The sequence below is a fragment of the Nyctibius grandis genome, chromosome 7, assembly GCF_013368605.1.
Source record: "Nyctibius grandis isolate bNycGra1 chromosome 7, bNycGra1.pri, whole genome shotgun sequence".
NCBI classification, from domain to species: domain Eukaryota; kingdom Metazoa; phylum Chordata; class Aves; order Nyctibiiformes; family Nyctibiidae; genus Nyctibius; species Nyctibius grandis.
The window spans coordinates 22,233,176-22,261,115 of NC_090664.1; the positions used below are offsets into that span (position 1 = coordinate 22,233,176).

A 27,940-nucleotide genomic window follows, 5' to 3' on the forward strand; every position below is an offset into this window, starting at 1 on the left:
CTTTTCTCCTTTTTGGAGCTGGTTGCAACCCTCTTACTTGGTTGCTTCTGTTTACGTAGCCCCGTAGAGGGTCTTTCACCTAGATTCCTGTCTTCCTGACGCTCAGGAAGACGCTCAGGCTCCAGCACCTCATACCTATTCTGCAGGGGGACGTGGGGAGGGGAGGAAGGTCGGGATGGGATTCGCCTGCCACCCTAAGCAGGGACCTGCCTCCATTCCCCCCCGTCCCCGAGGTCTCCTCCTGCTCCTTGTGGAGGACGAAGAGGATCCTCCACTACCCGGGGAGCATTAGGCCCGTCCGTTTTCCCCAGGACAGGCAGGGAACAGCACTGCCCACCAACCTCTTCCTGGGATGCTCTTGTACTCCTTAACCTTTCCACCTCCTCCTTGAGTTGGGCCACCAAGGAGATCAGGTCGTCAACCTGTTCGCACCTCACACAGGTGAGGTCTCCGTCACCCCCGAGTGCCAGGGCCAGGCTCTGGCACTCCCTGCAGCCTGCCACCTGCACCTCCGCATGCTTCTGCGGCAGGTCCGTTTGGGTTGCCATGTCTTTTCTGGCACCCGCAGAGGACTTAGGGCCCCGCCGAGTGGAAACCATACCTTCCTGCCCGCCTACTCTGCTCGCCCTGCCTGCGCGAACTGCCGCGCAAACTGCCGCGCAAACTGCCGCGCCCCTGTTTGCGCGCTCCGGGTCGCTCGCCCTCCCCAGGGGCCCTTCAAATCTCCCACGGTGCCTCCTGCTACGCCCCCTCCTCTCCTGGGATGGGACTCGGGGGCTGCTGCTCGGTGGGGGGGGGGGGGGCCCTGAGTACAGAACCCGCCCGGTACAGCCCGATCTCACCCTCGCCCACACTCACCTCAGTCGCTATCGCTGCCGCCGCTGCTGCTGACTGACAGCAGAAGATTCACAGCTCCTTGGTGCCTTCCTCGCCTTGTGCACTGGGAGAGAGTCAGGGCCCTCCCCAACGAGCTGCAAACGGCTGTGGCCTCCCCCGCCCTGGGACACACACAGTCACTGCTTACTCCCCCTCTCCCAGACACTTTTTATCACCCGATCACAGGAGGTGGTGCTACACCCCTCCTCTCCTGATTCGTGACAATACAACATGCATGTTCTGTCCCACTGAGATCTGAACACAAACAGGTCCCTCTTAAAGGCAGAAAAGATGTGGGAGCAAATCATCACTGCAGTCAATACATCTTCAAGTAAGCTAGTGGAGGAAAATAAAACCACACAAAAAAAAGTCAGGATTGTTTCTCCAGGGAAAAGAAAATTCCTCCTGTGACCAAAACTTCAAAAGATAAACAGATGGGGAAAGGGGACATTGAAAGCAGGACAAGCAGCTCCGCAGACAGGTAATTCGAACGTACTGAGGAACACACTACTGCACAGGAGGTGCACAAAACTGAAGATCTTTGAGATAACTTATGTGTATGCACATTTCACTGGTGCCAGAGATCCCAGCACTGCCAATAAAATCAGGAAGAGCTCTGGCAAGCCTGGTTCACACAGAATGAGCAGACCTCCTATGTCATGGGTTGATGTACCTCATCTGTGCATCTTTGTTAAAAACAGTGCCCTGAAATACAATTTGGGTTTGGAGAGCAGAGCCACATTTCTCAATTAGGCAGCTTTTGGTGAGGGCTGCAAATGTTAGTCTATATTGTACTTTAGTGTCAGATTACCTGTGAAACAGTGTGAAGGTGTTGGGAGTAGGAAATCAAAAGTAATTTTTTGTGGGGCACCTGTCCTATGAACTACCTTCTGTCTTAAAAATTGAGGATTATTCTCTGCAATAAAGAGACAGTACTCAGCTTCTTAGCAACCCAGCATCTGCTTGGATCCAAATTTATGCTCATAGACTTACTTGGGAATAGATCTAAAAGGTGAAAGACTTTATAATTAATAAACTGAGTTCTTAGCTAATAAAGATACTTCAAGCACCCACTGTTTTACTGTCATAGCGTGAGTATTGGAATATATTTTTGGATTCAGAAAACCCTCTGCTGTCTCCAATCCTTTCTAAGAGATTGTTAATGGACATCCAAAATAAAATTCATTAAAGACCGAGTCAAACCAGATTTTCCATGGTAAACTATTGAATAATTTTGAATAGCAGGGGGGAAAAAAAAAAAAAAAAAAAGCTTTCTGCTACTTACGAGGCCGTGCCACAAGCTAAGTAAAAGGAACAGAAATCCAGATGGCATATTTTATGTCCTATGGCTGTGATGTAGCATAAGGATGCTGCTGGCCCAAGATCTCTGAATACATCAAAGTGGGTTGAACATATGGACACTCACTACAGTACAGCTCTGTGAGACCTAAGGTGCTGCCTACACATCAAAGGCAACAGCCTAATGCTGCGTAGGGTGTTGACAGTCTCTCTCAACACCCTCTGTTAACAATAAAATGTGTGACCCTTTAAATTTTTTTAAATACTTACAAGTTTGACAAGTGCTTTAAAATTCATCTCAGTGAAATACCTATGTAAATTGAAGATAGCCACTTTATTAATCCAAGAATAAATAATTTAGAAATAACTGTTTTAATATTTTAGACCTCAAGTCATTATTTTGAAGAAGCAGTTCGTAATTCTATTTCTATGCATTTGGTCAATGACTATCTCTAATTAGCTATTCTGAACATGAGAAGAATTGAAATGGCATAAATAACAGAAAGAGTTCCCATCACATTATTTCCTTCCTCCACATTTGTTATCAATATTCTGATACACTTAAAAGCAAATGCAAGAAGTACTCACTTAATATAAACTTCTAACCATGACCATACATTACACTACAATAAAAATTAGTTTGCCTATTATTAACCCTAGTTTACAGGCATTTAAAAATGTCATTTAAAAATGTCAACATGTTTCTCTTCAGTTTTGCTATCAGAGAAACAGAACACGATTAGACATCTACTGAACAGAGTAAGTTCATGAATGCCACAGGGAATATGCAAGCTCATATGCAAGCAAGGATCAATTAATAATGAAAGGTTTTTGCTGGAGGTACTGACAAACATAGTTGGGAAATTTGTAATAATTAAGATCACTTACACATAAGATAATTGAGTAGCGTGTGATGCCAGCTGTGCTTAAGAGATGAGATTTCATGTATGTATGTAATGGGAAGCTTTTTTCTTTAACTTGGGCCTCCTTTTAATAACCTAAATGATATTTTTAAACAGATAAAAATGCACATGTGCATCATCCCAGACAAACTGAGATTTAGTGAAATATCAATTCAGTAAGTCTGTTCCACATGAGAAACACTGCACAAGTCTAATTCACCTTCTTAGCTGCTATAAAAAGAAGTCTCCTATTTCACTTGTGCCTTTGAAAAAGTATTTTACATACTATCAAATACATTGAATCGAACCCCACAGACAGCAGATGGCATTGGTTTGTGAAGCACAAAGTAATGAAAGGACACAATCCCAGGTAAAGAGGTTATATTTGGATTAATTGTTAAAGATGTGAATAGACACTCTACATGACATTAAAAAAAACACACCAATTAAGTAAATATGTTTTAGAGATTTAGTCATTCCATTAATTTGAGTATTTTAAGGAAGTATTTTCTAAAAGGTTTTTAAGAAAACATAATAAACTGGGAACTTAAATTTTATGTAGTCATTTTTCTAAATAAACTTAGAATCATAGAATGGTTTGGGTTGGAAGGGACCTTAAAGATCATCTAGTTCCAACCCCCCTGCCACAGGCAGGGACACCTTTCCACTAGACCAGGTTGCTCAAAGCCCCATCCAATCTAGCCTTACACTGCCAGGGAGGGGGCAGCCACAACTTCTCTGGGCAACCTGGGCCAGTGTCTCACTACCCTCACAGTAAAGAATTTCTTGCTAATATCTCATCTAAATCTACCCTCTTTGAGTTTAAAACTGTTACCCCTTGTCCTATCACTTCATGCACTTTTAAAAAGTCCCTCTCCAGCTTTCCTGTACACCCCCTTCAGGTACCGGAAGGCTGCTATAAGGTCTCCCCTGACCCACACGCAAGGTCCTGCATGTGGGTCAGGGCAATCCCAAGCACAAATACAGGCTGGGCAGAGAATGGATTGAGAGCAGCCCTGAGGAGAAGGACTTGGGGGTGATGGTTTACGAGAAGCTCAACGTGAGCCGGCAACATGCACTTGCAGCCCAGAAGGCCAACCGTATCCTGGGCTGCATCAAAAGCGGCATGGCCAGCAGAGGAGGGCCGCGAAGATGATCAGAGGGCTGGAGCACCTCTCCTATGAAAACAGGCTGAGAGAGTTGGGGCTCTTCAGCCTGGAGAAGAGAAGGCTCCGGGGAGACCTTATAGCAGCCTTCCAGTACCTGAAGGGGGCCTACAGGAAAGCTGGAGAGGGACTTTTTAAAAGTGCATGAAGTGATAGGACAAGGGGTAACAGTTTTAAACTGAAAGAGGGTAGATTTAGATGAGATATTAGCAAGAAATTCTTTACTGTGAGGTAGTGAGACACTGGAACAGGTTGCCCAGAGAAGTTGTGGATGCCCCCTCCCTGGAAGTGTTCAAGGCCAGGTTGGATGGGGCTTTGAGCAACCTGGTCTAGTGGAAGGTGTCCCTGCCTATGGCAGGGGGTTTGGAACTAGATTATCTTTAAGGTCCCTTCCAACCCAAACCATTCTATGATTCTATGTTTTCCTGCTACTGTTGTTGATAGAAAAGGCAGCCGAGACCTGCCCCTTATCCCTTCCTTACCCTCTTTTCCTTAGTCCACACACCTGAAGTTTAGTTTTGCCACTGAAAAGTGCTGTCATCTCAGCAGAAAGGATGAAGCTCAGCTTCCACCCTCTGCCCTGCTGGAGCATGGAAATCATAGCAGTAGTTGGTGAAGAGAAAATAGCTAGATAGTTGGTGAAGAGAAAACATAAGTCAGGGGCATGGCATGGCAATACAGCACAGAACAAGACTGGGCATGAAAAGAGATCTATCATGAACACTGATACATTGCTGTATCAACCCCTAATTTTACATGAAACCAGCATTTTTAGATGTAGGATGCTACTAGAGTATTTTTAACTTGCTTCTTTATAAACAGTTGTTTCAACTGTATTCATGAATGGAATATTTATGCCATAAGATACAGGTACTTCACAATTCTGTGTATTTGTCAAGTACAAGCTAATTCCAATGAGCCATTGTACTACTGAAGCCTAAGAGAAAAACAACTATTTGCTAATTGCACCATTAGTTACTATGAGGAGTACATAACTGCACGTAAGTTAGTGTATCAGTCTCCAAAATCCCTGCATAAAATAAGCTGTGTGTGCATGCAGTGACAAATATTCACCTTGCAACTTCTGTTACGCTTGTTTAACAATCCTCAATGACTTTAAGACTTCACATACCCTTACAAGAAAAGGAAAAAAAAGTCATTTAGCATATACACACAAAAACTATTCATATTATGGTTTATAGCACAAAAGGACATGACCTACCAAGGTTTTGGTTGGTATGAATCAAGTACTCAGGGAATAAAAAGCATAGATAGATATAAAAAAAAAAACAAAACCACACCTATCTTTACACACAGAATCACAGAATCACAGAATCACAGAATGTTAGGGATTGGAAGGGACCTCGAAAGATCATCTAGTCCAATCCCCCTGCCGGGGCAGGATTGCTTAGACCATATCACACAGGAACGCGTCCAGGCAGGTTTTGAATGTCTCCAGAGAAGGAGACTCCACAACCTCTCTGGGCAGCCTGTTCCAGTGTTCAGTCACCCTTACAGTAAAGAAGTTTTTCCTCAAATTTAAGTGGAACCTCCTGTGCTCCAGCTTGCATCCATTGCCCCTTGTCCTGTCAAGGGATGTCACTGAGAAGAGCCTGGCTCCATCCTCATGACACTTGCCCTTTACATATTTATAAACATTAATGAGGTCACCCCTCAGTCTCCTCTTCTCTAAGCTAAAGAGACCCAGCTCCCTCAGCCTCTCCTCATAAGGGAGATGTTCCACTCCCTTAATCATCTTCATGGCCCTGCGCTGGACTCTCTCTAGCAGTTCCCTGTCCTTCTTGAACCGAGGGGCCCAGAACTGGACACAATACTCCAGATGCGGCCTCACCAGGGCAGAGTAGAGGGGGAGGAGAACCTCTCTTGACCTGCTGACCACACCCCTTCTAATACACCCCAGGATGCCATTGGCCTTCTTGGCCACAAGGGCACACTGCTGGCTCATGGTCATCCTGTTGTTCACTAGGACCCCCAGGTCCCTTTCCCCTACGCTGGTCTCCAACAGCTCTGTCCCCAACTTGTACTGGTACATGGGGTTGTTCTTGCCCAGATGCAGGACTCTACACTTGCCCTTGTTATATTTCATTAAATTTCTCCCCGCCCAACTCTCCAGCCTGTCCAGGTCCCTCTGAATGGCTGCGCAGCCTTCCGGCATCTCAGCCACTCCTCCCAGTTTTGTGTCATCAGCGAACTTGCTGACAGCGCACTCTAATCCCTCATCCAAGTCATTAATGAATATATTGAATAGAACTGGTCCCAGAACCGACCCTTGCGGAACTCCGCTAGACACAGACCTCCAACTGGACTCTGTCCCGCTGACCACTACTCTCTGGCTTCTTTCCTTCAGCCAGTTCACAATCAACCTCACTACCCAATCATCCAGACCACACTTCCCCAGTTTAGCTGCGAGGATGCTGTGGGAGACCGTGTCAAACGCTTTACTGAAATCGAGATAGACCACATCCACAGCTTTACCATCATCTATCCACCAGGTAACATCCTCATAAAAGGCTATCAAGTTGGTTGAGCAAGACTTCCCGTTGGTGAAGCCATGCTGAGTGCCCCTAATGATCCCCCTATCCTTGATGTGCCTAGAGACAGCACCAAGAACAAGTTGCTCCATCACCTTTCCAGGGATGGAGGTGAGGCTGACTGGTCTATAGTTACCCGGGTCCTCCTTCCTGCCCTTTTTGAAGACTGGAGTGACATTCGCTTTCCTCCAGTCCTCAGGCACCTCTCCCGTTGCCCACGACTTAGCAAAGATGATGGAGAGTGGCCTAGCAATGACTTCCGCCAGCTCCCTCAGCACCCGCGGGTGCATCCCATCAGGGCCCATGGATTTATGGACATCCAGATTGCTTAATTGGTCCCTGAGCCAGCCCTCATCAACCAAGACAGATTCCTCCTCTATCCTGACGACTTCTGAGGCCGCAGGGGTCCAGGGCTCCTCAGGACAGCCTCCAACAGTATAGACAGAGGCAAAGGCGGCATTCAGTAACTCCGCCTTCTTTTTATCCTCTGTCTCCAGGACCCCCACCTCATTCATCAGTGGGCCTACATTGCCTCTAGTGTTGGCTTTACCTGCAATGTATTTGAAGAAGCCCTTTCTGTTGTCCTTGACCTCTCTTGCAAGGTTTAATTCCAAGGAGGCCTTAGCTTTCCTAGTTGCCTCCCTACATCCTCTGACAACAGACTTATATTCCTCCCAAGTGGCCAGCCCCTCCTTCCACGATCTGTACACCTTCTTCTTCCACTTGAGTTTGCCCAGCAGTTCCCTGTTCAACCATGCAGGTCTCCTGGTACCCTTCCTTGACTTCCTACCTGTTGGGATGCTCTGATCTTGAGCTCGGAAGAAGCAGTCCTTGAACGCTAACCAACTATCTTGGGCCCCCTTACCTTCTAGTACCCTGTCCCATGGGATTTCCCCTAGCAATTGCTTGAAAAGGCCAAAGTTGGCCCTCCTGAAGTTCAGGGTTGTGATTCTGCTAGCTATTCTGTTCCTGCCACATGAGATCCTGAACTCTACCATCTCATGGTCGCTACAACCAAGGCTGCCCTCAACCTTCACCTCTTCAACCAGACCCTCCTTGTTAGTGAGGATCAGATCCAGCAGCGCTCCTCTCCTAGTTGGCTCATCCACCATTTGCATCAGAAAGTTATCATCAATGCACTGGAGGAACCTCCTGGACTGGGGATGGCTGGCTGAGTAGGCCTCCCAGCAAATATCAGGGTAGTTGAAATCCCCCATGACAACCAGGCCCTGTAATTGCGAGACTGCTCTCAGCTGCCTGTAGAAGGCCTCATCACCCTCCTCATCCTGATCCGGTGGCCTCTAATAGACACCCACAACAGTATCACCCCTGCCAGCCTGCCCCTTAATTCGCACCCACAAACTCTCAACTCGCTCCTGATCTGCCTCTGGACAGAACTCAATACATTCTAGCTGCTCACTCACATAAAGAGCAACTCCACCACCTCTCCTTAGCGGCCTGTCTTTCCTGAACAGGACATAGCCATCCATGACCACATTCCAGTCATGCGAGGCGTCCCACCAAGTCTCTGTAATTGCCACTAGATCATAGCCCCCCAACCGAACACGGATTTCCAACTCCTCCTGCTTATTCCCCATGCTGCGTGCATTGGTGTACAGGCATTTCAGGGAGCGAGCTGGGCACACCGATTTCATCCCAGATTCACCCCCTGATTTCACCCCAGGGGGATGGGGGGCCTCCTGGTCTACCTCAACACTAGAGCATTGCCCCAGTGGTGCAAGCCCAGCTACTACCCCATCCCCCTTTGAATCTAGTTTAAAGCTCTCCGAATGAGCCCTGCTAATTCCTGTCCCAGAACCCTTTTGCCCCTACGACATAAACCTTTCCCATGTATTACGGTCACGCCTGGTGTCTTATAAAACCAGCCATTATCAAAGAACCCAAAGCCCTGCCTGTAGCACCAGTCTCGTAGCCAGGCGTTAATAGAGAGAATCCTACTATTCCATCCCACGTCATCACCTGAAAATGGAAGGAGGGAGGAGAAAACAACTTGTGCCCCAGACTCTTTCACCAACCGTCCTAGGGCCTTGTAGTCTTTCTTCATCCCCCTCAGACTACGGGATGCAGCTTCTTCCCCACCTGTCTGGAAGATCAGCAGGGGGTAGTAGTCTGTGGCCTTCACCAGGTTGGGGAGTTGCCTGGTGATATCCCTGATTCGGGCTCCAGGCAGGCTGCAGACCTCCCTGTGATGGGGGTCAGCTCTGCATATTGGGCCCTCAGATCCCTTTAGAAAGGAGTCTCCAACCACTAAAACTCTTCTCTTCTTCCTTGTGGAGGAGGTAGCTATATGCCTGTCAGGTTTTTCTGACTGTGGTGGGACCTCTGATATAGGTTGCCTCTCCACCACATCCCCATTGGACCGGCTGTATTCCACTAGGGCTTCATATCTATTGCTCAGAGGCACCTGTGGAGGCCAGGTAGGCAAGGAGGGCACTCGCCTTTTGCCACAGCCATAGACTTGCCTCCACTCACTCTTCTCCTCTAGGTTATTGTTTTCCACCTGAGAGGGGCAGAGTACAGGGGTCCCTCGATCCTGGGAGCTCTCCGGCAGGTGCTCCCATTTTTGTTGCAGGGAGGGCAGAGCCTGGCTCCACCAGTCTATCTCCATTTCAGCCTCCCGAATGCTCCTAAGCCTTTCTACTTCGGCTTGAAGCCTTTCAACCTGGCTTTGCAGCTGTGCCGCTCGGCCAAGCAGATCATCTACTTGCTCACAGCGCACACAGCCCCCTGATACCACAGAGACGCTGTAGCATTCCCTGCAGCCTGCGACCTGCACCATCGCCTCCTTCCGTGGGAGCTCTGTCTGGGTTCCCACATCCATTTTGGTCTTCTTCCACCGGGTAGAGAGACTTGCGGATTCAAAATAAGTTATGCACCTGTCTTCTTCACTCTTAGATTAGAGAGTGAAATCTTCACCATTAAAGATCTAAACCAGTCATTTTTATTTCTTTTAGTTTCCTTCTCCCCTCACCTCTAACCTGAGGAAAGTTTCAGGGCATTAGAATTTCTAGAGCAAAATAACTCAGTGATTGATCAGGAAGAATATCAGATAGACTACTACTAAACTTCAGAGACGTACAGTTTTCCAATCCAGAAACACCTAGAGGACATGTAGCAAGAATGACAAGACTTTTAAAAAAATAAATAACAGGAGCCTTCACAAGTACAACTAAAAATTTATTTTTCTCTTTCTGCATTGAAGTGAGTACATGTTTACACACAATGTGACAGAAAAAAAAATCATCTGGATACTAACTAAGGTTGTAAGTGTATTTTTCCTTTATAATAGTCCAGAACATCAGCAGGGACACAGAACAAAAGAAAAAAACATGTAACTTCGGATGGTATATCATCCAGCACCTCCGGTTTTACGGGTGGGATTTTTTCCTTAATATAGGAATAGGCCACCCCCACCCACGCCCAAAAGCCCACTCACAGCACACTTTTGGCAAAAGTCCCTGAACATGAGTCCTCCCTCCCCCCCTAAACATTCAGTACATTTTAAAATACAGGCTCAGTGGCACTTTCATATGACTTCAGTAACTTTTTGAAATACAGTGCATCCACACTGCAATTCATTTTGCTCTAAGACTAACTTAGACATAAGGCAAACATTACCTTAGCTCTCAAATACTCCATGATAAGACACCCTTAGTACATACATCTCTGTTAAATGCAGAGATGCCTTGTTTCCCTTCATTGCTTTTCCTCCTGATCAAAAAAGCAATTCAGGGAGATGGTGTGCTATACTCATCACAAATTGCAAGGAACTAAAAAGTTAAAAAGAGACAGCAATGAATAAAAATAAACAGTATTCACATATCCAAAACTTATTTCCATCACTTAAATAATTTTTTCTGCAATTACAAAATACATACACTTAAATATCTTTGTAAGAAATAATAATCTAAGATATCACAGCCTATGATTTGCTTTTGATAACTAACTGCCCTAACTCCGGCGCAGAGATATGCCTCGACAGTGTTACTACCTGGGATGTTTTCCCGTTAATTTTCTTAAATATACAGTAAATTCTCTCTAGCTATTCTGATACATAGTGCAAATAAAGACATTCTTTGGGTCACAATTTTAAAATATTACCGCCAATGCTATCCTCAATATTGTTTTAGTAAATGAGTAACAAAATTGTACGTATACACATTTTCTAACATCTGTTTTAACAATGCATCTTCCTCAGTTACCTCAGCTTAACACAGATCACAAAAAACGAATAAGCTACAATGCTGCTCACCTATCCAAAAGATATGTTATATTTATACTTAAATAAATATATTTAGAAACCTACCTGTAAGTTCCCCATTGCTTTCCATTTATTGTTATTATCCAATGGCATACTACATCAAATCATGATATCAAAATAGCTTTAAAGACAACAAAGATCACTTCAGAAGTACTGCTCAAAGGCAATGAAATAATGCTTTGATAACCTATGCACATAAGTTAGGCCTATGTAGATCCAGCACATGTATAATAGAATAGTTTATGCTTCTTTTAGCATCAGCTACTGCTTTGCCCTAGCCAGAGATAAAAAGCTTATCTTAAATATTACTTATCATAGATGTAGCAATACAAAGTGGGCCTGTTTGCTATCTAATGTTGCTTGCTGGTTTTACACGTTTATTTGAAGTTACTGGCACCTGATTGCTAGTTCCATTTGTGGTATTTGTTGCTGAGCCATTCACAATGATGTAATCAACTTTGCTTTCCAATTTCACAAGGCGTTGTAAGATGTCATCCAGAAGAACAGCAATTGTTCTCTTAAGATCAGCTGAAGATAATGAAAAAAAACCCAAATTAGATCCTATTATTTACTATGTGTGGAAAAGAACTGCTATTTCAACATATTCACATCTTTAGACTTGCTGTCCTTCCTATTATATTTTTTGGGAAAGAGCGCAGATTAGTATAGAAGTATAGAATTAAATAGCTGCTTGATTTTTCTTTAATACCATTTCTTTGTTATTTTAGGCAAGGAAGATACCACTACAACAGTGAGCTGTGAATTAAGCCAATTAAATATTTGTGTGTAAGAGCAAAACCACTAGTTGGAGCATTAGACCAGTGACTATCCAAAGGCAATATTTCAAATTTCATCCAGACAACCGCACTAGAATACCCAGCTCTGACGCCTTTTAGCCTTGGACAGCAACAGAACATATTTAAATACTTTGCAACATAAAAAAGGTAGTTCTTAATAGTTTTCCTCTAAATAACAGATCTATCCTGCAGAAAAATTGCTATGAGAAAGTATCTTATCACTTCTTACATCACCTATAAAGCAGGAAAAAAAACCCCACATATATTTAGGCCTATATAAAAAATTCCTGTATTCTGGAACACAAGAACAGTAACAGACCTTTCAACAAAAGCTAATTATGCTGTTGTCAATGTTCATATCACTGTCTTCTCAGATTTGGAAAAAATGAACAAACTTACCAGGTTTTACAAGGTGTTAAGATCCCTTCAACACACACAGACTCTCCCTCTCCTCCCCTCCCACCCTCTAATCAGTTGTTAACTAACCAGAAAACTGGGGAGGAAAAACACAGGTATGAAAGTGAAAAAAAGAGGAGTAACCCAGATAAAATTAAAACACTAGTAGTAAAAAAAAAAAAAAAAAAAAAATCTCAGGTCAGTCCCTCCCTCTAAAATTTAGTTCATGGTTAGTAATGTCATCTTTGAAAAAAATAAAAATTAAAAAAAAATTGCTTTACAATTCGAGCCAGAGCAGGGACTGCTGTCAACGACACGCTGTAGGTCATGTATTCTGTGCGCAACAGTTTGAGGGAAGGAATTGTCTACTCAAGTTTTAAGTCTGATGATCAGCATGTAAATCAAGAATTGACTTAATTTTTTTACTAAACTTCAGAAAAACCTCAGAAGGCAAATCTCATTTGGAAATACCCTGTAAGACACATACAGCCGTAGAAAGTTGCAGTACACAAGGGTTTTTTAAAACAAATTACACAGAAAAGTAATTACACAGTAAAGGCAGGAAATCCTTGAAGATTTTAAAAAAAAAGCAGGGGGGAGAAAAGGGGGAAGAAAAGAAAAAGTAGTCTCTTACTGTGGTAAAATGTTAACTTAATGAATGAAAGAATTAAAGGCTAAGACATTTTGATACTGTCCTCCTCCTCTTGGGTTGCTTTCTGCTCATCTTGCCATCACAGACTTGCCTCCTTGGTCCTGAGCAGCAGTGAAAAGAGTTCAGACACATTTTTGCTGTTTGTACTCTTACCAGAGTGCCTATAAAGGGCATCCTACAACTGGTAAAGCCCACCCTTTTAAGGATTCCTTAAGAAGGGGATCAAATTACATTAATATAAATGTTCATATATTTTTTGTAAATATTTCTTTTTAAGCCTTGTACTACCCTTATTTTCACAGATACATGTTTTCCTTTACGACAGAACACAGATAGTTTCTTCAAACCTAGTCCCTAAGGGATTAACTAGAGCTCGTTACAGCCTTCCCTCAAGAGAAGGTATGAGGGAACAAAGAGTTAAAATTAAGACATTTTTATAGCTTTGCTGAAAAGATCTCAAAACTATAGTCTCAAAACTATCTTTTCTGTATTTCAGAAGACAGGCACAGACTCTAGTAATATATTACCAGTGAATACTGGAAACATATTCATCAAGTTAATGGTCAAATCAGCCAGAGAGATACGATGCAGCAAGTATCAAAGCTCTAAAGACAAGGGACCTTATCTCTAATGGCTATTTCTAAAGCTAGGGGAGATTCTGCTAAATTCATAACTGCCTTGCAGTCTCAAGACTGCAAACTCAACTAGTATATTGCTACTTTTTTACTACTAAAAGAGAAGAAAATTAAAGAAATCAAAGCAGAAAGTTAGCCATGAGGCACAAGAATCTGGAATGTTGAAGTGACTCAATCTAAAACTTTGGCCTCGTATCAAGCATGTGCTTATTCCTCAATTGCTTAAGATTCAGAAGAAGCACAATGTTGCTGTTAATCCTGTAAGTAACAGTAATCATATACCTGGAGATATATAAAAAATTCCTGAAAAACAAATATCTCATGTCTTAAGCTTGATTTTGCACCACATCTTAATCTTAAACTTCAGTGAATAAACTAAAATCAAATCAGTTAATACAGAGAGTTTTTTCTCTTAAAGAGCAGTATATATTACTTTAAAAAAGAAAAAAAGTGTAACTTTACAGTTTTCAGGAAAAAAAAGACATTTTAATAACTAGTATGTTTTTTTTCCTCTTACCATATCCTGTCATAGAGGCTGCACCGCCACCATTCATTAAATTTTTATTTTCTTCTGCCAGTGCTTTGACATATCTTCTACTTAGATCTAATATCTGTCCACGCAACTCGGCACTGCTTTGTCGTCTCGGATACTGAAAAGTGTAGCGCAGCAACATCAAACCCCAAATGATTCCAAAAACTAGTAAAAACATACTCAGTTTCTGGGACATATTTTTTCTTGAAAATGTTAGAAACATTTCTGATGAAGGCCACAGGTGTGTCTTAATTTCAGGATAAGTAACTGAATTTGGCTTTGTCAAATTATATTACATAGTAAACAAAAATAAGATTTCTGTGAAGTGAAAAATCTTCTGGCTGGATCATCTTGAATATATCTTCTCATGTTTTAGTTAGTCTTGATTCCTGAAATTTGTAAAATAACACCTGGTTATTCAAAACTGCTACAGCTGTTGAGATCAAGGACAAATATCAGTTTCCAAATGCAGTTATTATTACATTATCTAGCAAACAGTTGTGGGTTTGTATCTGTTTAGAGGTGCAGTCATCTTTCTGGCTCACCTGTTGTTTACAAGGTTTCCTCTTCTTATTTTTATCAAATTTTATTCTCCAAAAATCAAAACTGCCATGCTTCTACGAATCACCTTAAGTATTTTAAATACTGTAATTTGAACTGATATTAAACCCAAATGCATTTAAAACAAAATGCAGTATCTAGAAGAGACTTGTAAAACATTTATACACAACATTTCAATGAATTATACACATAATCTACACACAAGAAAAAGATGCTGTGAAATTATTAATTTGATTCTTATTCCTCACTTAGAAGCATAGGGCACGTATAAACAGATCAAATGCAGAACAAAGTATCTTGGTTGGTTAGTTAGTTCAAGTTGGGCACCATCCTCTTCTGGTTTTGTAGAGCATTAAGATTTTTTTTTGTTTGTTTTGGTGTTTTGCTAATAAATAAATAAAACAAAAATGAACTGGCACATTGCACCCACTTCTAACATTTTACTACCACTTCAAAAAAGTCTTACCATAGCAGCCAATTCTGATCCCTCAACAGATTAAGGCTTCAGGAGAAAAATAAATGGTAGGAAAGCTTCAGCAGTTAAACAGCAAACGTCCAGACAGTTTGAAGCAATATGAGCCAGACATCTTCAGGGAGCTCTGTATTGGAGGGGAAAAAAAAAATAGTTAAACAAAACAGAGTGCAGGACTAAAGAGACCTTAATTTTCATGTGGAGTGGTTTAAGTTGAGAGTTTCAAGCCACATGCTTTTAAAACAGAAATACATTTTTAAACCTAACTTGAAGTAGTTGTTAGGGAAAAACATATAATCGATTTCCATTTTATTACACTGAAATGTGTTCCTCTTCTTGTGTTATAAGACAGAGATAGCAGATGTTCCAGATTCATCATATATGTATATACACGTATATTTACATATGTATCATTCTCTTCTTCATTTTTCCCCCTTCAAATGAATTCGATCTTTTTAGTCTCTTTATATGTGTATACCTTGTATTTCTAATTTTTCAGCCACCTCTGAAACCTCTCCAATTATTCAATACTTTTTTGAAAAGGAGTTTCTATTATTTAACAAAGTCTGGATAAAGCTACTTAGTTTACATAATAGTTATGTTTTCCTTGTTATTCTCCATTCTTCCCACATATTACCTGACACACGCGCTTTTCAGACTGAAGTTACACATTTAATAAAGTTCCCCACCAGACTTTCTATAGTGGTACTTAGGTCTCTGTTTTTATTAGAATATTAAGACCGAATTTCTTATCCTGCTAAGCACTCATCTAAACCTAACTCCACCTCCACAGTATTTTTCACTACCTCTGCTGACCAGTTCAACTGGCCTTATGCCGACACACCAGACTACTGCAAACATAAGCGTCACTACCAGTGGGGTTCTGAGTTGTGCTTGTCGTTTACCCTTCACCTTCACTCTTCAGATAATCCTCTCAATAGGCAGGCCAACACGACTGATTCAAGTGGCAAATTTTCGAAGCGCTCTAAAAATCAACATGCATATCTAAATCATTCTGAAAATGATCAGCCCAAAGCAGGGGCAATATTAGGACTTGTAACCAAAGTTGCTGTAAAGTAACAAGTTACTGTATGTAAAATGCCCTATAGTAACTGCTTGTACATAAAATATTACTTTTACTGTTGGGTGTACTAATGTAAGTGGCAATTACAAGTCACTGAATGAGGAATAGCTTACTTCACCTTAACTGTGGGATGTGACTGTGGACATGGACAGATAGCCAACAGGCAACAATTTGAAATCCCACTGTAAACTCAGTGGGATGTACTTTGTTCAAAGAATGTGCTTATCCCCCCAAAAAATGTTTTTAAGCTACAAATTTGGCTTAAGCACATAAGAGAGAAAACAATAAAAACTTATATTCTGCAGTATCAGCATGAATATTTGGAATTGTGCGGTTAAAGATTTCCTGAAACAGATCCTCCCTAAACATGAGCTAACTAAAACCTCTTTTCCCTAGGTCTTTGCCAAATCCATGGCTCTGCACTCAGACTTTAAAGCATAAAGCATCATTATGAATCTACATAATCCCTGAATAGCATCAAATATGATGGAAAACATTTACATATGAAGTCCAGGAGTAGGGTATTCACATGATGGCTCAGAAGACCAAACAGTATCTCTCAAGGAGAGACCACAAGTTTCAGGCCCTGTTCCCAAAAGTCTACATTTTATATTATTAAAAAAAAATTGTCTGAAAATAACAGATTGCAGAATTTAAATTAAGTTCAGCTCTCCGCAGATCTCCAGCCACATCTCTCCCTGAAGCATTTAGACAATATCACTACAGAGCTTTGGAGTGGAAATAACTCTGCCATCACGCTGTAAATAAGACCACAAGCCAGGATAACAGTCCCAGCCAAGAGGAACAGATTGAATAAACTCCCGCCAAGGAGCAGCAGGAATTGCAGACTGGGACTTTGCCATGTATATTTGATTCACAGTGCACATGCTGACTACTGAAATAAATGGAAATCAAGGACTTAACCTGCTGGGCAAATGGCATAACACCCAAATACTGACACTGGGCAAAGGAACTGGGAATAAGGTGTACCAAAATGAAAGGAACTATTTGTACTTGTCACTTTTCCTATGCATTTTGAGACGCCATTCCCCCTTAAATGAATTCCAATGTAATTTCAAAGTTCTGGAGATTTGGTCTCCTCTTTCTTCCTGAAGCATGCACTTCCAGTGACACCTAACACACTCCCTGCAAGACCCTTCCACGATTATACAGTGTGGAGTAACAAAAAAAAAAAAAAAGCAAGCTTATACCCATGTGATTTGCAAGTAGGAAGAAAGGGTACCGGAGCAGCAGGTGTACATACTAGGAAGAAAATAGCACAATAAGTAAGATGGATGGATTGGAATATTCTTTTACCTCTTGTTGCCCTGAAGGGTCAGCACTTCTCTACATAAACATTATAGTTTAAACAAAACTTGTCCTCAGAATGGACCTTTGTTTTCGGTAATTCAGAGGTAACATCCCATGAGATAACAGCGTACAGGTAAGAAGGGACATGGTCTCTTGTGATCTTTCTTCTCCCTCATTCTCTCAACTCCTCCTTACCCACCACTCCCTGAGCAGGGGAAAAAGGAAGCTGAGACTTCCTTCTTCACACTGAATTAGCCTGGGTAGGAACCCAGGCTTACCACTTCCCAGCCACAGCTGAAGGGCTTTTATGGCAAAGGAGGTCAAAGCACTGCAGAGAGCAACAGGAAAAAAGGACACATCAGAGCTACACCTTGTTGGAATTCCTGCCATCCCTAACCTGAGACAAAAGAAAGATGACCATGAAGATGAAAGAGTACAGCCAGGACAAAATCTGAAAATCTGAGGAGGGAAAGGAAAAAACAAAAACCAACAACAACAAAAAACCCGAACAAACAAACAAAACCAAAAAAGCCCAATCCAAATCAAACAAAACCCCTGACCTGACTGTGCAGGAAAAATGGCAATCCAAGAATCCATGAAGAAGAGAGTATCTTCCAGAAAATCCTTTCAATATGCAGCCTGAAGTGAATGACTCAAGTGGCAATTTTTCAAAGTTCTTTAAAATCAACATGCATATCTAAATTATTCTGAAAATGACAAGCCCAAGCCAGGGGCAACATTGGAACTTGGAACTACAAGCAATTCCCGAACAGAGGATCTGAGACTAGGTTTGCCTTTCACAGACATATAGAGTTTGGTTTTCTTCACTGTTGCCACTGCGGGTTGTCTAAGAAATGTATTGCCAAAGCCTGCCAATGTGGATTTAACATTGTCCAGCAGTATCACAACAAACACTGACATGCATCTGGCAATGAAAGCAATGAACTAAGGCATTCATTGTCTCCAAAATAAAATCATGTCTCTATCCCCTGAGCTGTGTTCCAACATCAGTCATATATAAATTATATTATTGAGTGCATGAAACGAAAGGAACAAGCGCTAAAGAAAAAGCGACAGAAAATCCATTATAGGTTCTAATAATGCAAAGTTCTAGTATCTCTGATGCTACTTAACTAAATAGTAGCATCACACTTTGGTTTGAATACTGACCCTTCTCCATGGAAACCAGCCCATACTTACAAAACATCATACTTGAATTTTGTTGCAAAGCCTTCCTCAGATTCTGCTTTACTTATTCCCAGCAAAATCCAGAGATCATATTAATGTACAACACAAAAAATGGAACGGTCTGTAAGGCAAAGGAATGCTTCATACATCCTCTGAAACAATCTCAGCGTATCATGAAAACAAGGCATAGCCGAATCCTTAAAAAGTTAAAACACATCTTAGAGCACTGTCAGTTCTGCTAGCCAGTCAGCTCATGAAAGACCGGTACGTATTCATCATCATTTTTCTAGTCTGTCTGAGAGATCCCAGCCTTCCTAAACCACTAGAAGTGGTTATTGGCATCAGCAGGGCAAATTTAAAACAGTGCTGCAGAGATGGCACGCACCTTCTAGTTCTGAAAAATGTACAGGACAGAGGAAGATGATTATTTATAGAAGAAAAAGAAAGCAACAGGCTCACCAGGTATTTTTGGTAGTTATTAGTAAGCAGCTTGAGCAAAAAAACTAACAAAACAGAGTCAACAAAAGGTGAAGAATAGAGAAAACTGAAGCCTGAGAATCCCTTTCCACTCAAGGATCAAAAAGACTTTAAGGATAAAGCCAAGAAAAATGCACTGAAAATAGTACTGTTAACAGACAGTCCAATAAAGTCACCTCTTTGGTTATATATTTTGAAAGACAGAATGCCAAATACTGAGGCAGTAGTTCCTCAGTGATACCCTAGAGGCCCATATAGGTCTCTAATGAACTAATATATTAAGAAAGTAACCTTGATAAATGGGAATTTTACTCAATCTGTTACTTACTACCATAATACTTATCTGTTCCTCACTGCCAAATTATGGTCTACAACAACATGACACAGTGAATTCAAAAGCAAGTTTGGCTTTGCAACCAATTGTTATTATTAACTGTATAAACACAAGAAGTGATTTATCAAGACAGAGGTTAAAAAAAATAAAATGCCAGATATAGTCACAGGAGACGGCATCCAACTACAGACTGAGGAAGGGGAAAAAAATCTTGTAACAGAACAGACAGCAGACAGAAATTAGGACAGTACAAATAAAAGCTGACAATAATTACTATAAAATAATTGTACACTACAAAATTAGAACTTACTACAATCTCAGTGGGAGTGTAACAAGTTCAGGAAATTATTAAGGATTTAAAATTAACATACTAAAATCATGTCTATACAGGAAATTTCTATTACATTCATGGCAGCAAACATTTCAGTACAGTGAGGGTACTGTATGAGTAAACAATAAGCTGTGTTGTAAACAGGCATGATGATACCTCACTGCAAGAGCCAACGAATGTTTCAGGAAGACAAAAATCACAGGGCATTACAGAATACCAGGAAATATTTCCACAGTTCTATCAGCTCTATCCTTAGCTTTCTTTTTTGTATCTATTTAGAGTGTACTCCCCCCAGCCCATTTACCTGTGTGACCTCCAAAATCTTTTGTTTTCTGATTTTCCAACAGAAAGCTTTGAGCATCGCGCTCACTCAGCTGACTGACATCGCGCTGACCATTCTGAGAGCAGACAGGCTGGTTCTATGTTATATGGAAACTTATCGGCACAGTCACTGTGCAGCAATGAAAATGGGAAGTCTAAAGAATGACTGACACACACAAAAAAAGCATAGAACATATTCACTGACCAGTTAATCTTTGAAGACAGGGACAATGAAATAAGCACCTAGAAACCCAGAAGCTACATGCTGGGACTTTTTGTAAGACCAAAAATGATATTTGCATTTTGGTAATTTGCAGTCTTAGATGGCTATCGGTTTGGCAGTGGGAGAAAATCTGCATGAGGTGCTGCTGTCAAACAGGTGCCCAAAGATGTTAGGTATATCCTGTTACACAGGACCATGATTCCTGACAATACACACAAACTTTGGTTCTCTGCTCCTACACATAACAAACTCCCTTTAACAAATCATCTTACCCAAATCATTCATATTTAAAACCGGTGCCCAAGAAAGAATCACATTCATCGTATTTTTAAGAGCACAGTTCTTGAATAGATGCCAATAAAACCATTTTCCTGTACTGGCACATTCATACTGGTGACTTCTGCAGACCACCATTGCCCTTTGGCTCCCAGGTTCATCAATCAGGTTCACTCAGAAGCTGCACAGTGCCATAAAAGATCAGAATATTCTACTCAGAAGCAAATAATTAACAACATTTGTCCTCAGACAAGTAAAACCATGTTTGAGCTGTCTTTTGACAAGATCAACTCTCAGCATGTTAAGTATTCCTATTATTGTTACTGTAAAATTTGGTCAATAGAAAAACGTCACCAGCAGAGAGGGAAAAGAGAAGGATACCCTATTGTCAAAACCCCAGCAATGCCTGGCACAACAGAGCCCATCAAAATGCTATAACTGTGGGCAGATGAGACTTGAGGGTCTTTCAAGACTGCATCACAGATCAGTCGATAGACAATTTATATTAATACCTGCTAGGCTCAAGTGAAAAGAACAGCACTATACAACATACTGCCATCTTAAGAATAGGTAAAAAAGCATGTTTGTGGAAAAAAAAACAATGCTGCTCTATCAGTATGATGTCTGCTGGACTGCAGGTTTTAGCAGTTCTGTACCACTTCTGCAATGCACTGCCAAAGGAGTCTGTCTAGTGCTTAGTCTCTTTGCCAGGACATCTATCTTTATACCTTCTCCCACAACATATGTTCCTTCATTCCCTGCCTCTGCATGCCCTAGATGTGCAATTACCAAGGAACACTGAAAAAAAAAAAAATTATCCCTTTCACAGAATCACAGAATCACAGAATGTTAGGGATTGGAAGGGACCTCGAAAGATCATCTAGTCCAATCCCCCTGCCGGGGCAGGATTGCCTAGACCATATCACACAGGAACGCGTCCAGGCGGGTTTTGAATGTCTCCAGAGAAGGAGACTCCACAACCTCTCTGGGCAGCCTGTTCCAGTGTTCAGTCACCCTTACAGTAAAGAAGTTTTTCCTCAAATTTAAGTGGAACCTCCTGTGCTCCAGCTTGCACCCATTGCCCCTTGTCCTGTCAAGGGATGTCACTGAGAAGAGCCTGGCTCCATCCTCATGACACTTGCCCTTTACATATTTATAAACATTAATGAGGTCACCCCTCAGTCTCCTCTTCTCCAAGCTAAAGAGACCCAGCTCCCTCAGCCTCTCCTCATAAGGGAGATGTTCCACTCCCTTAATCATCTTCGTGGCTCTGCGCTGGACTCTCTCTAGCAGTTCCCTGTCCTTCTTGAACTGAGGGGCCCAGAACTGGACACAATACTCCAGATGCGGCCTCACCAGGGCAGAGTAGAGGGGGAGGAGAACCTCTCTTGACCTGCTGACCACACCCCTTCTAATACACCCCAGGATGCCATTGGCCTTCTTGGCCACAAGGGCACACTGCTGGCTCATGGTCATCCTGTTGTCCACTAGGACCCCCAGGTCCCTTTCCCCTACGCTGGTCTCCAACAGCTCTGTCCCCAACTTGTACTGGTACATGGGGTTGTTCTTGCCCAGATGCAGGACTCTACACTTGCCCTTGTTATATTTCATTAAATTTCTCCCCGCCCAACTCTCCAGCCTGTCCAGGTCTCTCTGAATGGCTGCGCAGCCTTCCGGCATCTCAGCCACTCCTCCCAGTTTTGTGTCATCAGCGAACTTGCTGACAGCGCACTCTAATCCCTCATCCAAGTCATTAATGAATATATTGAATAGAACTGGTCCCAGAACCGACCCTTGCGGAACTCCGCTAGACACAGACCTCCAACTGGACTCTGTCCCGCTGACCACTACTCTCTGGCTTCTTTCCTTCAGCCAGTTTACAATCCACCTCACTACCCGATCATCCAGACCACACTTCCTCAGTTTAGCTGCGAGGATGCTGTGGGAGACCGTGTCAAACGCTTTACTGAAATCGAGATAGACCACATCCACAGCTTTACCATCATCTATCCACCGGGTAACATCCTCATAAAAGGCTATCAAGTTGGTTGAGCAAGACTTCCCTTTGCCTTATTGCTACCTGTCTTTCAGGGAATACCTTTAATGGATATTCCAAGTGAAATTATAGAAAGGCATTAGGTTTAAGGGAATAGCAAAAATAGGTAACTACCAAGAATACCTATTCTTCTACAGTGCTGCAACAAAGAAAGAAGAAAATCTTGTGTACTCCTGCCAGTCCCTGTCTCTGAATGCAGCCAAAGGACATCTGGGCCAACAAAAGTCACAGCTCACCAAGCAGGCACATACTGTCACTGCTGACAAGCTGCTGGGACTACCTCAAACATATCTTAAACCAGGAACAGTTTTACCTCCTACAGGCTTCTAAGAACAGCACACAGCCAATTTGTTTTGTAGCTGGACTTTTGAGTTGAAAGCAAAACATACTGCTTTAGACTTGAAAACCCACACATCAAGTTTACAGTGGCTCTGGTATAAAATCATCTGAGTGCCCAAACACTAGATGACCTTCTGTATTTCAGTAGTTTAGAAATACTGGTGACTTGTTTCTATTTTGAATGCATGTAGTCCTATCTGCACTGGTTTTATTTTATACTTTCTGCCAACAATTGGTTTTGTTTTGCTTTATGTCTAAGGAGTCGTCTTAAGTACTTTTTGGTACCTTAACATAACACAACTTTTTTTCAGCAACCCCCTCCCCCTTTATTTTGCCTACTACTGTTAGTGAATGCTTTTAAAATAAAACAACTATTTAAAAACAGAAACTCTTTGTTCCTTGCCTGTGGGCAGTCAGCCAAGTTCAAGATTTTGAGAGGGGAAATGACTTGGCAAGGGTTGTGAAGAAAATTAAAGAAAGCAGATATCAATGGGAACAGTATATTATACTTGCTGAAGTTCCCCTTCTCCCACTGGGTCCATATGGGCCTCAAAATGTTTCTACATCTCTGTATCAGCTTCTTAAAAAAAAAATAAATCTCAACTTCATTCTGTCTGGGATACTTCATTTTTTTTTCTTTATGCTTTATCACTGCCATTCACATCACAGTAGGACTCTTGCTCATAAGAACCACAGTTATGACAGAGCACGATGTACCTTCTTACCTTCTCATTTCCTGGTAAGATTGACACAATTTTTTCATTGCAGTTGAACACTAGGCTATGTCAAGTACTGCCCTGCAAAGTCCTAACTAGTACCTCTACTCCCTTGTGAATTTTCACAGCTGTGTTTGCACCACTCTTTCTAAAGCCCCTGTGATTACAAAACTTCCTTCTGAGATAATGTTTAGCTAATTTTAGCTAGTTTTACAGAGAGCCATACCTGCAAGATCATCAATGTAGGCTACTGAGAAGAGAGGGATTTTCACTGATCATTTTGAAGAGAACTAAAAGGAAGGGGGGTGTCATTAAAGAGAGCTAAAAGGGGAGGGGAGAGTCAACTAACAAAGGGGTGGCTGCAATGGTGGAGAGATTGCCACTGCAGAACTGGTCACAGATGTACATACAATGCAGCCTCCACACAAACACTATTCCTGTAGGACAGTAATAAAAATGGGCAGGAAGAATTTAACTTGCCTGGTTTTACTTCAAGAAACCTGCAGAATTCAAACAGAGTATGGATGTGTGCAAGGCGTCCACCAAAAGTACGTTTCAGTGCTAAAACTACAATACAGACCAGGCCTCAGATTCACACTCCCTCCCAGGAGGCATATCCAGTTGAAGATTTTAGAAAAATAACACTGGAGGCAATGTTAAAGACAGGTAATTTCTTTTCTTCTACGTCTTTTATTATTTCTAGATTGACTTGTCAGTTTATCTTAACATAGGAAGGGTTACGACAGACAGTAGTTAACCACAGCACCACAGTGGTGTGCACTGCAAAATATTTTATTGTTAAAATTAAGCAGAAGGTGCCCAGAAATTTAACTGGATTAATGGTAGCTTATTTCTTTGTTATTACTGAAGAGACCAATTTCCATGAAATAAGTTTTAAGTCCTCCTGTCTAGGCCTCTAGTCTAGGGCCTGTTTTACGTAGGCAAAGTACCCATTTAAATCTAAGCAATCCGAAATTAATCTTTGCAATTACATAGGCAAATGGTAATATAAATAATTTTTTGTAAAGTTGACAATCATAAAAAAAAAATTTAGGAGTCTATTAATAATGCTCAGTTGAGGAAACCCAGCCCACCTAATGGTACAAGTTTTCAATCACAGGTAAAAGAGCTTGCCAAATAACAAATATCATATAAAGTACATTTTAGCAGTAAACTTGTACCAGCACAAAACACATTTATTTGAATGACTGAGTTCCACAGACTTCTGACAGCTACTGGAAACAATTTAATGGCTATTTTTGACACTTATTATAGTGTCTTCAGATATGTTGACTACATGGCTGACAATTCAAGCTGACAGCATGCATTTATCCTACTTACAGCTTGGTCAAGATGCAAGAACTAGTGCCCGTAACTATTCTTGGAAAAGGTACAAGTGCTCACGAACTCCAAGGGAAACATTTTACTTTTAGCAGTTAAATGACATCCAATCTCCAAGCTAAATCACAATATGTGATCAGCTAATACCAATGCCTCCTTCAAGAAGCTAAAAGCCAAAAGGAGTCTCTAAAAGCAGTGACTACAAAAGCTTTTTTTTTCTTTTAAAAAAAGGCAGTAGCTTTATTTCCAAATGTAAATGCTTTAGGAAAAAGGCCTATTTACTAGACCAAAGGAATTCCAGCATAATTGCTTAATCCTCTGGAGTTCTCCAGTACCTGAAATGAATTATTAAACAATTATATATCGTAACACATAAAATAACAAAAAGAGGCCAGAATAATTTAGGCTTCATACACATGGGTATCTCCAGCAGTCAAAACAGGAACAAAGGTAGCAATAAATTTCCACGTTTGATCTAAAAACTGCAATCGCTCCTCTTCGGACACTAGAACAAAATGCTACTTATATTATCATCTTAATATTGTCTCCTTTAATATTCTCATGAGAGCGAAACAGCAATTCATAATATTTTGTCCAAAATAAACACTACATTACAATTAGAACAAATCACATTCATGCTTAGCTATTACGTTCAGCATGTTCATATTCTGAAGGTTCTGTTAAAAAGAAAAGTCACAATTGCTACAAAGCTCACTTTTCACAGTGAAAAACTGCCCCCTGCCAATTCACCCACTGAGGGGACAAAACAACAAAAAATACAAAACAACAACCAAAAAACCCCAGTTGATAACCTGATCTAAGCTGCATTGAAGAAACTCCACATCATGTTATAGAACAAAAATTCTCCCTGCTTTGCTTTGTGGCACACAAACACAGCAATTACACACCATTCCAGCTGTCTATCTTTTAGATTACAAGATAGATAAAAGAGAATTTACAGGATGCTACCATGTTAGATTAGGAAACTGAAAAGAAAGTTTATTAATAATGAATGATTAACGGAGCTACAGAAATAAGGTAGAGATAATAGTATGTTACAAATATTTACAGAAATAAATATAATGGAAGATTAAAAGTGTAGTTAAAATATCATCAGATGTTACATAGAAAAGCAATTTTATTATATCGTTAGATAGAAGTATTATTCCACAACTCTTGCTGTCAGGAAGTTTCATATTTTATACTCTCCTAAAATTAAAACAATGTTTTGCCCGTTGTTTTTTTTATGTGAACTTGTTAGTGCTCGAAGATCACTTAACCTAACATTATTAAGGATCCTGCCTTTGCTTGAATATGGATTAAAGAAACATTTTTTTTCTTCCTTCTAAGTTCCATCACATCATTGTAAGCATGCTTTGCCTCTTTGAAAATTAGGTCCTCACAGTACAAGAAAGACATCAATCTCGCAGAGTCACCGCAGTCATAGTTTATGACAGGAAGGCCACTGCAAATGAGGAAGGAAACCAGAAAACCCGTTTCCTTCACGGCTTCCTCACCATCCAAGGACATTGCATCACAGCCCTGGAATACAGTTATCCAGCCGAAGGGAGCACTTAGCCACGGCGGGCAGCAGAACACACTCACCGTACCCGAGCACCTACGAGAGGGGCCTGCAGTAACACCGCCACGCGCCAGAAAGACCCGCGCTGGTACCGACAACCACAGCTGGCGGAGCAGGGAGGAGGCGGGCCGGCCGGCAGGCAGCCCCGAGCGTTCGCTCAGGCAGCCCAGCAGCAGGACCCGCTGCGGAAGGAGGGAAAGCTAACGGCTGCACAAACGCCGGCGGGGGGGCAGAAGCATGGCCGAAGCCAGAAGAAAGATAAACCTGTCCCGAAGCATGGGGCAAGCCTGAGGGGGAGAACAAAGCGGGGCGCTCATGCGAGGTGAAAACTTGGAATTGCCTGGCAGCCGCGACGAGGCTGCGCCCACCCGGCTCCCCCCTCCGCCATCCCCGGCCGAGCCTGGCGCCGCCCCGTCTCCCCACACGGACTGCCAGGCCTCGGCCACCCTCACGCCGCCCCCATTCAGCTGGAGGCCTTTCCTCGCCCCTTCCCCAGCCAAGCGGCGCAGCTCTACCACATCCCGCTCCGATGTGCCGCCCGGCACAGCACCTCAGGAGGACGGAGCAGCCCCTCGGCGGGGCAGCCCCTCGCCGCAGCCCCGCGTTACCTCCGCTCCCGGCCCACAGGCGTCTGACAGGCTCTACTCACTCCGCTTCCGGCCGCCTCGCGACGCGACGCACCACCTGAGACCCCGCCCCTTCTCCCCCTCGAGGGGGCTGCCGCAACGCCCCCCCCCCCCTCCCCCGCACTGCTTGGGGCGCATGCGCGGCCGGGCCCCTGCCCTCTTCCCGCCTCCTCGGCCGTCGCGGGCGGTGCGCGGGAGAGGCGGGGGCGTGAGGAGCGCGGGCCGTGGCCGGTAACCGCCGCTGCCTCCTCGGGGCGAGGAGGCCTGGCCGCAGGGCCCTCGCCCGCAGGACCGCCGCCAGGCCGGCGGGGAGAGCCGCGGCGCGTTGCCAGGGAGCGAGGCAGGGTGCGAGGGAGCCGGGCGGGCGATACCTAACTGCGGGCCTAGTAGTCCTTTATGGAAACGCTCACCGTCGGGCTCCAGATAGGAGCTCCCGGGGAAGCTGGAAAGCTGCGTGGCCGTGGCTGTCAATTCCCATTGGCGTCCGTAGGTAAAGATTATCTTAAGCAGGACAAACCGGGAAAGGTATCGCTTCTGCCCTCTAACGGCGTCGGTGAATTTTGACAGTGGCCTCAGCAGTGAGTGCTGTCCCTCAGGGCTGGTGCGGGGACCG

At 42.7% G+C, this 27,940-nt stretch overlaps 1 protein-coding gene across 4 annotated transcripts; it reads right to left on the reverse strand.

The window, feature by feature from the left end:
• Positions 1-9,972: 9,972 nt before the first annotated feature.
• On the reverse strand, positions 9,973-27,828 carry CCDC126 (coiled-coil domain containing 126). 4 transcript variants are annotated; one of them, XM_068405121.1, is made up of 4 exons: positions 27,738-27,828; positions 15,117-15,249; positions 14,075-14,478; positions 9,973-11,605 (listed from the first exon to the last, which is right to left on the reverse strand). In XM_068405121.1, the coding sequence occupies exons 3-4, from the start codon at positions 14,310-14,312 to the stop codon at positions 11,424-11,426; spliced, it is 420 nt and encodes a 139-aa protein (XP_068261222.1). In that variant the 5' UTR covers positions 14,313-14,478; positions 15,117-15,249; positions 27,738-27,828; the 3' UTR covers positions 9,973-11,423. The 4 variants fall into 4 exon arrangements, with proteins under 4 accessions (XP_068261222.1, XP_068261221.1, XP_068261219.1 ...); XM_068405120.1 differs by lacking the exon at positions 27,738-27,828 and adding an exon at positions 27,351-27,437; XM_068405118.1 differs by lacking the exon at positions 27,738-27,828 and adding an exon at positions 27,310-27,416.
• Positions 27,829-27,940: the final 112 nt, after the last annotated feature.